Below are 12,577 nucleotides of genomic sequence, written 5' to 3' on the forward strand. Positions count from 1 at the left end.
CAATAAAAGACCTGAAATATTTCAGTTGGTGTGCAATGAATCTAAAATATATGAAAGTTTAATTTTTATCATTACATTATGGAAAATAATGAACTTTATCACAATATGCTAATTTTTTGAGAAGGACCTGTATATAGGTAAAGTTCTTCACATTTCTTTTGGTCTTGCTTTTTCCAGTCTTTTTTTCTGCCGCCATCTTTTATATATTTTTCAATTTCCTCATCGACTGCTTTGCTGCATGAATTCTGTCTCACAGCACCTGCAGAAGTATAGGAGTTCGGATAGAGATTAACAGACTGAAAGCCTATTATTAAGTTTTAGTAAATCTGCTAGTTTATTGCAGTAAATAACCTGAAATAGAAAATCTGTGCAATTTAGATTCTGTACTTTTTGTTTATTAATTTAGCTATTTAGAGACAGGACTGTTTTCTGTTTATGTTGTACATCTAATAACCCCATCTACCATATGGAAGTCTACCATTTATTTCAGCTCAGTGTCTGTCTAATTCACATTCATGTCTGAGTTTATTAACATGTTGCATGGTGCTGATCTTTTACAGGCCAAGGAATGAGCAAAGTTCTACTTGCTGTCCATGTTTACTGCAATGTCAGAGAGAAAACTCAAGTATAACAAGTATAATAACAAGTATTTTAGTAAAAAGTAGTGAGAAAGAAAAAGTTTCTCATAACAGAAATAATATAAAGAAGTACAGACACTTCAGTTAAGTTAACTGTCATCTACAATTAACTTTTAAAATAACTTTCTATAAAAATAAGTTTTTGTTCGTTATTCAGTCACACAAAGAGAACAGTTGCAAAAGTCACTAAAAAGACTGCCACGGTCTTTTACGAATGTAACTAAATAAAATACCAAATAATACACCAATCAGCCACAACATTATAACCACCTCCTTGTATGTATACTCTTTTTCTATCAGCTCCACTAACCATATAGGTGCACTTTGTAGCTCTACAGTTCCATGTCGTCCATCAGTTCATCTGCATACTTTGTTAGCCCCCTTTTACCTTATTCTTCAATGGTCAGGACCTCCACAGGACCACCTCAGAGCAAGTATTATGGGTGGCGGATCATTCTCAGCACTGCAGTGACACGGACATGGTGGTGGTGTGTTAGTGTGTATTGTGCTGGTTTAAAAGGATCACAAACAGCAGTGTTGCTGGACTTTTTAAACAATGAGTCCACTTACTGTCCACACTATTATTGTACACACCTGCTTTATTGGTCCACCTTGTGGATGTAGTCAGAGATGGTAGTTCGTCTGTTGTTTAATACTGTATTACTATTATTATTATTATTATTATTATTATAATTATCATTATTATTATTATTGTTGTTGTCTTGTTGTTATTATTATTATTGTCATTATTATTGTTGTTTTGTTGTTATTATTATTATTATTGTTATTATTATTATTGTTGTTTTGTTGTTATTATTATTATTGTTGTTTTGTTTTGAACGATTCCTCTTTTTCAACGGCTCGCATCGCACTGTTGCTATGGTGACGCTCGTCTGCCGGCGCTGAATCAGAGACTGGACGCTGGGCCACAGCTGGACAACCAGCGTCGGCGCGCACGCGTTTCTACGAGCACCAGCCAAACCCAGCTGTGGTAACAACTGGGCCGGATCTGGCTACATTCATTCTGGCCGATTCTGACACTCGGCCGACGGTGCCGATAGAAAAGTGGGAACTGGGCCAGATGATTGTGCTAGCTGGGTACTTAACTAAAATTGTAATGGGATTACTTTACTCATTACATCCTGGAAAATGTAATCTCGTTCCTCATTACTTTACTTTCACGTTACATTCTAAACCCAAGCAAATACTGTATACTGGAATCACATCTACAACCAAATTCCATTTATTTACTTTATTTATTTAGTTTCAGAAAAATCCTCTCTTGTACAGAGATGTGCCTGTGTTTGTTTCTGCTTTAAAACACAAACGCCATGAACCAATCAGATTTAACATCATTAAACAAGTTTATTCCTTAATTATTTGTCCTTATACTAGAGGAGCGACTCGGTTCCTTTAGTTCATTTCAAAGAGTCGTTCAATAGAATCGGTTCGTTCGGGAACGACTCATCACTCATCACAGTAACTGTAATGTCATTACAAATATGTAACTGTAACGCGTTACATTACTTCGTTACAGATAAAAAGTAATCACGTGACTGTACCGCGTTCCCCCCAACACTGTAGCTGAGAGATACAGGGCTAATGGAGATGTTTTACTGCTAAGCTGCTGTTCAACTCCAGTCCAGTTGGTGACGCTGGTGCGTCTTAAGTTGTTCTGCCAACCGCCATTAAACATCATAAGAAGAACAAGAAGCTGCTGTGTTTGTACTGTAGAGCCTCATCTGTAAGTAAAATATGTATTTAATTATAACCCTTTTATTTCATTATAACCACATTCTAATTAATAATAAAACTAGAGTTCATAATAAAACATCACTGTGAGGATTTGAGGAGCTTTAACTCCAGTTTTATTTAAACACACAAACTATTAGCTGCTCCGCTAACTGTTAGCATCACACATGATTCAGTACTGATGAACCGATTCATTGAACCGATGAATCAGTCGATTGTAACGGATTCAGAGTTTATTCATTATTAAATCTAACATTTTGATATAAACGCGTCACATTTTCAGCTTTGTTTACAGTTTGTAATGTTTGATAGAAACAGCGAGTTCTTGTAGCTTTGTTTACAGGTTGTTTTACAGGTTTATAGTAAAAGTTAAAAGTATTAGTACAGCACTGTTATTGGGAGTGGATGAGAAACTAGATGTAAAGAACATCAGACTTCATCATTTCACTTTGGACCACAAAACCACTTCCACCAAACTCAAAGGGTTGTTTCCCAGACAGGGATTAAGGCTTATAGTCCAGGACTACATTTAGCTTTAAATAGAGAATCTCCATTCAAAATGCTGTGTAGTCTAGGACTAGGCTTAATCCCTGTCTGTGAAACCAACCCAAAAAGTTCTATTAGAAGTCTTTTCTGTCTGATGCTGCTCAGTCCCACAATAGTTTCAACATTTTCACCCTGTTTACAGCCTCACAGCATTAAAAATAAACAGTTAAAACAGTCTGAAAGAGTATTCCTGGATTTCTCTTTAATATGGAATAAAGTACATTTGTCTATCTGTCCGTCTGCCTGTCAGATCTTTTAATAATGCAGTCAGCAGAAGAGGGAGACGTCACCCCCATAGATCTACAAAATGAAGGATTCCAAGAGAAACTAATAAAAAAGGAGGAGGAAGAAGATGGAAGTTACTTCTGTAAGTAAATGTGGAGCAATTTGCCATGTTAGTACAGTACAGTGTGGTTAGTATAGTAGAAATAATAAGAAAATGTGGATAGTGGGATTAGAACCTGTACTGTACCGTACTGTCCTGTGTAGAAGTGCTGATACTTCCAGTCTGGATTAAATCTAAGTAGTATTTATTTGTGGTAACTAAACCCACAACCTTCAGTTTCCTCCAGTTGTTGAGTTTCTTCTTCACATATTGATGAATTTCATGTGAAGGATCTTTAATCCCTGTGGAACACGTCACCTCTGAGGAACACCTCACCCCAGAGGACCAACAGTGTGGAGGTTTCCAGATGAAGCCTGTGAAGAAGGAAGAACCTGAAGATAAAGATGAACTCAGTAAGTAAAAATAACATTTAATATTGAATTTATTTGTGTCTATCACTAATACTAACACTAACAGCACCACTAAACCCTCACAGTCACACAAACGACTCTAATCTCTATTTATACAAATAAAGAAAACCGTCGAGCCCAACTTGTGAGAATCTGTTCAGCCATGATAATAGAGACAGCAGCTGATCTGGTGTTAAGAACCACACAAACTACAATAATAATAATAGTAATAAGTTTAACTTATATAGCGTCTTTCAGCAAACTCAAGGTCGATGTACAATGACAAAACAAACATAACAGAAGGGATCGATTACACATAGAATTCAAGAAGAAAAATTAAAGTATTGTGTATAAAGAAATTCACAGAGAGAAGAGATCCAGCAAAGAGTCGAGCAGAGAGTTCTAGAGTGCCTCCCATAGTGGACAACCTAAAGAAAATAATCATTCATGATGCATCATGGTACAGGACTTTATCATCAGATCTCAGTTTAACATTTACTAACAATCTTTATTATTTATAATGTTATAAATGTATTTGATTATTTATAATGTTATAAATGTATTGTATTATTTATAATGTTATAAATGTATTGTATTATTTATAATGTTATAAATGTATTTGATTATTTATTGTGTTTTAAATGTATTTGATTATTTATAATGTTATAAATGTATTTGATTATTTATAATGTTATAAATGTATGTGATTATTTATAATGTTATAAATGTATTTGATTATTTATAATGTTATAAATGTATTTGATTATTTATAATGTTATAAATGTATTTGGTTATTTATAATGTTATAAATGTATCTGATTATTTATAATGTTATAAATGTATTTGATTATTTATAATGATATAAATGTATTTGATTATTTATAATGTTATAAATGTATTTATTATTTATAATGTTATAAATGTATTTGATTATTTATAATGTTATAAATGTATTTATTATTTATAGTGTTATAAATGTATTTGATTATTTATAATGTTATAAATGTATTTATTATTTATAATGTTATAAATGTATTTATTATTTATAATGTTATAAATGTATTTGATTATTTATAATGTTATAAATGTATTTATTATTTATAATGTTATAAATGTATGTGATTATTTATAATGTTATAAATGTATTTATTATTTATGTTATAAATGTATTTGATTATTTATAATGTTATAAATGTATTTGATTATTTATAATGTTATAAATGTATTTGTTATTTATAATGTTATAAATGTATTTGATTATTTATAATGTTATAAATGTATTTATTATTTATAATGTTATAAATGTATTTGATTATTTATAATGTTATAAATGTATTTGATTATTTATAATGTTATAAATGTATTTGATTATTTATAATGTTATAAATGTATTTCATTATTTATAATGTTATAAATGTATTTGATTATTTTTAATGTTATAAATGTATTTGATTATTTATAATGTTATAAATGTATTTATTATTTATAATGTTATAAATGTATGTGATTATTTATAATGTTATAAATGTATTTATTATTTAAAATGTTATAAATGTATTTGATTATTTATAATGTTATAAATGTATTTATTATTTATAATGTTATAAATGTATGTGAATTTTTATAATGTTATAAATGTATTTGATTATTTATAATGTTATAAATGTATTTATTATTTATAATGTTATAAATGTATGTGATTATTTATAATGTTATAAATGTATTTATTATTTATGTTATAAATGTATTTGATTATTTATAATGTTATAAATGTATTTGATTATTTATAATGTTATTAATGTATGTGATTATTTATAATGTTATAAATGTATTTATTATTTATAATGTTTTAAATGTATGTGATTATTTATAATGTTATAAATGTATTTGATTATTTATAATGTTATAAATGTATTTATTATTTATAATGTTATTAATGCATTTATTATTCATAATGTTATAAATGTATGTGATTATTTATAATGTTATAAATGTATTTGATTATTTATAATGTTATAAATGTATTTATTATTTATAATGTTATAAATGTATTTATTATTTATAATGTTATAAATGTATTTGATTATTTTCTGCTTCAGAACTGAACAAGGATTTCTGCTGCTCCTCGTGTCCACATTCCTCTACAATTCAAAATCAGCTCCACAATCACATCAAGAGCTGCAACCATGATAAATATGAGACTCTGGTGAAGATTAAGACTGAACATGAGGATCTGACGCCCACCAGAAGCTCCAGTAATCAGCAAACGTCCTCTGGTACTGTCAGCATTAACACCTCTCTCAGTCCCACACAGGAAGAAGGAAACGTCTGCTCACAGTGTGTGAAGAGCTTCAGGTACCAGAGTGCTCTCAAAATACACCAGCGCATTCACACTGGAGAGAAACCATATCAGTGCTCACAGTGTGGAAAGAGTTTTAATGGACAGAGCCATCTCAAAATACACCAGCACATTCACACTGGAGAGAAACCGTATCAGTGCTCACAGTGTGGAAAGAGTTTTAATGGACAGAGTGATCTCAAAATACACCAGCGCATTCACACTGGGGAGAAACCGTATCAGTGCTCACAGTGTGGAAAGAGTTTTAATGTACAGAGTAATCTCAAAAAACACCAGCGCATTCACACTGGAGAGAAACCGTATCAGTGCTCACACTGTGGAAAGAGTTTTAATCAACAGAGTGCTCTCAAAATACACCAGCGCATTCACACTGGAGAGAAACTGTATCAGTGCTCACAGTGTGGAAAGAGTTTTAATGGACAGAGTAATCTCAAAAATCACCAGCGCATTCACACTGGAGAAAAACCATATCAGTGCTCACAGTGTGGAAAGAGTTTTAATGGACAGAGTGATCTCAAAATACACCAGCGCATTCACACTGGAGAGAAACCGTATCAGTGCTCACAGTGTGGAAAGAGTTTTAATGGGCAGAGTAATCTCAAAAAACACCAGCGCATTCACACTGGAGAAAAACCATATCAGTGCTCACAGTGTGGGAAGAGTTTTAATGGACAGAGTGCTCTCAAAATACACCAGCGCATTCACACTGGAGAGAAACCATATCAGTGCTCACAGTGTGGAAAGAGTTTTAATGGACAGAGTGATCTGAAAATACACCAGCGCATTCACACTGGAGAGAAACCATATCAGTGCTCACAGTGTGGAAAGAATTTTAATATACAGAGTAATCTCAAAAAACACCAGCGCATTCACTTTTTACAGAAATGATGCTCACAGTGTTGGGGAGAAATGTTTAGCAATGAATGAATTATACTGTGTAATTAATAGGTCATTAATTACACAGTAAACATTAATAAGTAAATAGTAATAATAAAAGTATAAATCTTTAGGTTAAACTATTACTGGGAAATAATGGGATTATCTATAGTGGAGTGAATGGTGGGTAGAACCAAGAGGTTTAGAGCCTGATGTAAGTGAATGCTATCAGTTAATAGTGGAAGTGAATTGAAAATAAAATGTATTGGATTGGCTAGCATGTATTGGTCTTAGTGATACTGTGCTTGATTGGTTTTCTTCATACATTTCTAGACGTGTACAGTATGTTCACAGTAACTCCTGTTACTAGTGGTGTCCCTCAGGGCTCTCTCTTGGGGCCTCTACTATTTATAATTTACCTGCTTCCCATTGGACGTATCTTTAGGAAATACAACATTAAATTTTATTGTTATGCAGACGACACCGAGCTATACCTGTCCACTGTGCTCACGACTACTGTTCTTTCTCCATCTCTCTCTGATTGTCTAATAGAATTAAGAACATGGTTCTCTTACAATTTTCTCACATTAAATGCTGATAAAACTGAAATTCTTCTTAAAGGTAGAAAATCTCCTCTCTCAAAATCTAACAAATTCTCAGTGATGATGAAGAACTCAGTCGTCTCTCCTTCCACTCACAATCTTTCATTTAATGCACATATTAACAATATTACACAATCTGCAAATTTCCATTTACGTAACATAAATCGTCTACGTCCATTCTTTTCTCCTAGAAGTGCTGATGTTCTTGTTCATGCCCTGGTCACATCTCGAATTGATTATTGTAACTCTCTCCTTTTTGGTCTACCTCATATGGGAGCTAGAGCTTTTAGCTACTCTGCCCCACATCTCTGGAACTCTCTCTCTCCTGACATTCGCACCATTGATTCATTCCCTAGTTTCAAAACATGTCTTAAGACGTATTTGATTATTACGTACTGATGTTTTGTATTGTAAGGTGTCCTTGAGTGTTTTGAATGGCGCCCATAAATAAAATGTATTATTTTTTTTATATGTTGGCACAGATGTTACTTATACTTGTTTTTCACACATTTTCATAGTTTGGCTTATACAGAGGTGGAAAATAACTAATTACATTTAGTCGTGTTACTGTAATTGAGTAGTTTTTTGTGTACTTGTACTTTTTAAAGTAGATTTTATAACCTGTAATTTTACTTTTATTTAAGTATGTTTTGTATTGTAAAGAATTGTAATTCGCAAAATTTTAAATAACTTTCATTACGGAGTTAAAAAATAAAATAAAATAAAATAAAAAAGTCGACATCAAACCCACGTTGCAGTCGTAGTCGCAATTTAACTGTTACGGGACATGTTTTGTTCCGTATTTTTATCAGTGAGAGAGAAATGCTGCAGATTAGACTGAGACAGGGTGATGTGTACAACCCCTGGCAAAAATTATGGAATCACCACTCTTGGAAGATGTTCTTTCAAATGTTTAATTTTGTAGAAAAAAAAGAAATCACAGACATGCCACAAAACTATCATTTCTCAAACTGTCAACCCTCTGGCATTAAGAAACAATAAAAAAAGAAACAAATATAATAGTTGTGGTCAGTCACAATTGCTTTTTTTTTTAGATCAAGTAGAGGAAAAAAATATGGAATCACTCAAATCTGAGGAAAAAATTATGGAATCATTAGAAAACACTGCACCATTATTACTTTGTTGCACCACCTCTGGCTTTTATAATGGTTTAAACTCTCTGAGGCATGGAATTAACTAATGACAAACAGTATTCTTCATCAATCTGCCTTCAACTGTCTCTTGCTGTTGCCAGATCAGCTTTGCAGGTTGGAACCTTGTCATTGACCATTTTCTTCAATTTCCACCAGAGATTTTCAAATGGATTGAGATCCGGACTATTTGCAGGCCATGCCATTGACATTATATGTTTTCTTGAAGGAAAGTTTTCACGTCCTTTGCCCTATGGCAAGATGCATTATCATCTTGAAAAATGAAGTCATCATCACCAAACATCCTTTCAACTGATGGAATAAGAAAAGCGTCCAAAATTTCAATGTGGACTTTGGCATTTATTGAAGACCATCTCCCCTGTGCCTTTACCCGACATGCAGGCCCATATCATCAACAACTGTGGAAATTAACATGTTTTCTTTAGGCAGTTATCTTCATCAATTTCATTGGACAGACACCAAACAAAAGTTCCAGCATCATCACCTTGCCCAATGCAGATTCGCGATTCATCACTGAAGATCACTTTTATCCAGTCACCCACAGTCCACGATTGCTTTTCTTTAGCCTACTTTAACCTTGTTCTTTTCTTTTTAGGTGTTAATGATGGCTTTTATTTGGCTTTTCTGTATGTAAATCCCATTTCTTTTAGGTGATTTCTTACAGTTCAGTCACAGACATTGACTCCACTTTCCGGCAACTTGTTTCTCATTTGTTTTGTTGTGCATTTTCTGTTTTCAAGACATATTGCTTTAAGTTTTCTATCTTGATGCTTTGATGTCTTACTTGGTCTACCAGTATGCTTCCCTTTTACAACCTTCCCATTTTGTTTGTACTTGGTCCAGATTTTAAACACAGCTTACTGGGAACAACCAACATCTTTTGCGACATTCCACAATGATTTATCTTCTTGAAGGAGTTTTATAATCCTCTCATTTGTTTCAACTGACATATCTTGTGTTGGAACCATGATTCATGACAATCTGCTTTGTGCAACAGCTCTCCGAGGTGTAAGCACTCTTTTTAAACTGAAGAATAATTAGCAAATCTAATCTGCTGCAGATGTTTTGTTTTTAAACTGCAAATTACAGAGTGATTCCATAATTTTTTCCTCAGATTTGAGTGATTCCATATTTTTTTCCTCTACTTGATCTAAAAAAAAGCAATTGTGACTGACCACAACTATTATATTTGTTTCTTTTTTTTTTATTGTTTCTTAATGCCAGAAGGTTGACATTTTGAAAAATCGGAATCGGAATCGGAATCGGGCTTTATTGGCCAAGTATGCTCACACATACAAGGAATTTGTTTTTGGTTACACAGATGCTTGCAGTGCACGAAAAATACAATACAGACAATCTTATTCACACAGCTCACTCTCTCTCTAACACACACATTCATACCTGTAAACATAGAAAACATTGTAAACATTTAGCATGTGCAATTTACATTGTAATTTTAAAAAGGTGCAGTTTTGTGCAATATAAAAACTATAGAAAATATAAAAATATATAAATATGAAATGGAAGTAAAGGTGAAAAATCCTGTGTATGCCATTACATAAATGAAAAAAGGTAGTTTTTGATGTGCAAGTGTCCCGAGTATTAACAGTACAGTAGTGTTCAATTGTTCATGAGCGTAATGGAGTTTGGATAAAAGCTTCTCTGTAGCCTGGTCGTTCGGGTCTTCATGTGGCTGAAGCGTCGGCCTGATGGAAGGCACCGAAACAGGTGATGACCAGGGTGAGACGGGTCAGTGATGATTTTCTCTGCACGCTTCCTGGTTCTGGAGGCATGCAGGTCCAGCAGTGTGGGCAGCTTTACACCGATGGTCCTCTCTGCAGACTTGATGATGCGCTGCAGTCTCTTGGTGTCGTGTTTTGTGATAGCGCTGCCCCACACTGTGATGGATGTGGTGACGATAGACTCTATGATGGCTGTGTAGAACTGCACCATCAGCTCTTGGGGTAGGTTGAACTTCCTCAGCTGGTACAGAAAGTACATCCTCTGTTGAGCCCTCTTGATGATGGAGTTGATGTTGCTGTCCCACTTCAGGTCCTTGGAGATCGTTGTGCCCAGGAACTTGTAGGACTCCACAGCCATCACAGTCCTGTCTAGGATGGTGAGTGCTGGCAGGGTTGGGGGTCTCCTCCTGAAGTCCACGGTCATCTCCACTGTTTTTGCTGTGTTCAGCTCCAGATTGTTCTGACTGCTCCAGAGGACAACCTGATCAACCACCCGTCTATAAGCAGACTCATTACTGTCACTGATGAGACCAATGACTGTAGTGTCATCTGCAAACTTCAGGATTTTAACAGAGGAGTCCATGGAGGTACAGTCATTTGTGTACAGCGAGAAGAGCAGTGGGGAGAGTACACAACCCTGTGGGGCACCTGTGCTGATGGTTCTGGTCCCTGAAGTACACTTTCCCAGCCTCACCTGCTGTTTTCTGCCAGTAAGAAAGTCAGTTATCCACTGGCAGGTGGAGGCTGGTACGCTGAGTTCAGCCAGTTTGCTGTGTAATTGTCCTGGAATAATTGTGTTGAAGGCTGAGCTGAAGTCCAGGAACAGAATTCTTGCATAAGTTCCCGGGTGATCAAGGTGTTGAAGGATGAAGTGGAGACCCATGTTCACTGCATCGTCCACCGACCGGTTGGCCCAATAGGCAAATTGCAGGGGGTCTAGCAGGGGGTCCGTGATTTCCTTAATGTGGTTGAGAACCAGTCTTTTAAAGGACTTCATGACCACAGAGGTCAGGGCAACAGGTCTGTAGTCATTTAGTCCTGTGGTAGTTGCCTTTTTGGGAATGGGTATTATTGTGGAGCATTTAAAACAGGATGGAACCACACACAGCTCCAGTGATCTGTTGAAGATCTTAGTAAAGACAGGTGCAAGCTGGTCTGCACAGGTCCTCAGGCAGGAGGGATAGATTCCATCAGGACCTGGGGCCTTCTTGACTTTCTGTTTTTTAAAAAGTCTCAGCACGTCTTCCTCGCAGATCTTCAGGGCAGGCTGGATTGGTGGCTGATAGTCAGATGGGTGTGAAGTGGTGTTGGATGGGAGCTCGTTGCTGGGCTGTTCAAACCTGCAGTAGAATCTGTTAAGGTCGTCGGCCAGTTGACGATCTCCCATTGTCTGTGAAGGTGGCCTTTTGTAGCTGGTGATGTTCTGCAGACACCTCCAGGCGGTTGATGGCTCATTTGTGGACATCATGCTGCTTAGCTTGTTGGAGTAGTTCTTCTTTGCAGCCTTGATAAAAATGATAGTTTTGTGGCATGTCTGTGATTTATTTATTTTCTGCAAAATTAAACAATTGACAGAACATCTTCCAAGAGTGGTGACTCCATAATTTTTGCCAGGGGTTGTATGAAACAGAAGGAAATGCTACTGTGGGAATTAGAAAGTGTTTAGTTATTATTTTAAGTAGTGTTCACTTTTAATCTTGGTGACGCCGTGTGCGCAGGTTTATCAGCATAACAACCTGTTTATTACTCCGCTGTTTGAGTAGCGCAGTGGGCAGAGCGTGTATTTTTCTGCCCTAGATTCGAGTCCAGCTTAGGGCGAAACTAAAGCAACTGGGGTGGGCATTGCTCCCCCTGGATTTTCTCACTGCCCGCCTAAGCAACACAGCCAGAACCGGGGCTGCATATCAGTGTGTCAGTGTCACTGGATCATTAAGCTCCACTTGGCTACAACTATTAAGATTCTGGAGTGTATATGTGGGAATATGAGTTCCTTTCAATCAACTTTTCTACATGTAAAACAGGAAAGGGCCTTCCCTAAACTGTTGCACTTTGTTTAAATCGTTGATTCACTACACCTGGGAGAGTCATGAGACTTACAGTACAGGTATGTTCGTGCCAAGTATTTTAGAAAGTGGTGCAACAGCGACATCTAGAA

General features: G+C 35.3%; 1 protein-coding gene across 1 annotated transcript; it reads left to right on the plus strand.

The window, feature by feature from the left end:
- Positions 1-6,057: 6,057 nt before the first annotated feature.
- Positions 6,058-8,049, plus strand: LOC134326761 (zinc finger protein 180-like; the record flags this gene model as incomplete). Its single annotated transcript, XM_063008925.1, has 1 exon — positions 6,058-8,049. A coding segment is annotated over one exon (861 nt), but the record flags the coding sequence as incomplete, so codon positions are not given.
- Positions 8,050-12,577: the final 4,528 nt, after the last annotated feature.

The sequence above is a fragment of the Trichomycterus rosablanca genome, chromosome 14 (genome assembly GCF_030014385.1).
Source record: "Trichomycterus rosablanca isolate fTriRos1 chromosome 14, fTriRos1.hap1, whole genome shotgun sequence".
Taxonomy (NCBI): domain Eukaryota; kingdom Metazoa; phylum Chordata; class Actinopteri; order Siluriformes; family Trichomycteridae; genus Trichomycterus; species Trichomycterus rosablanca.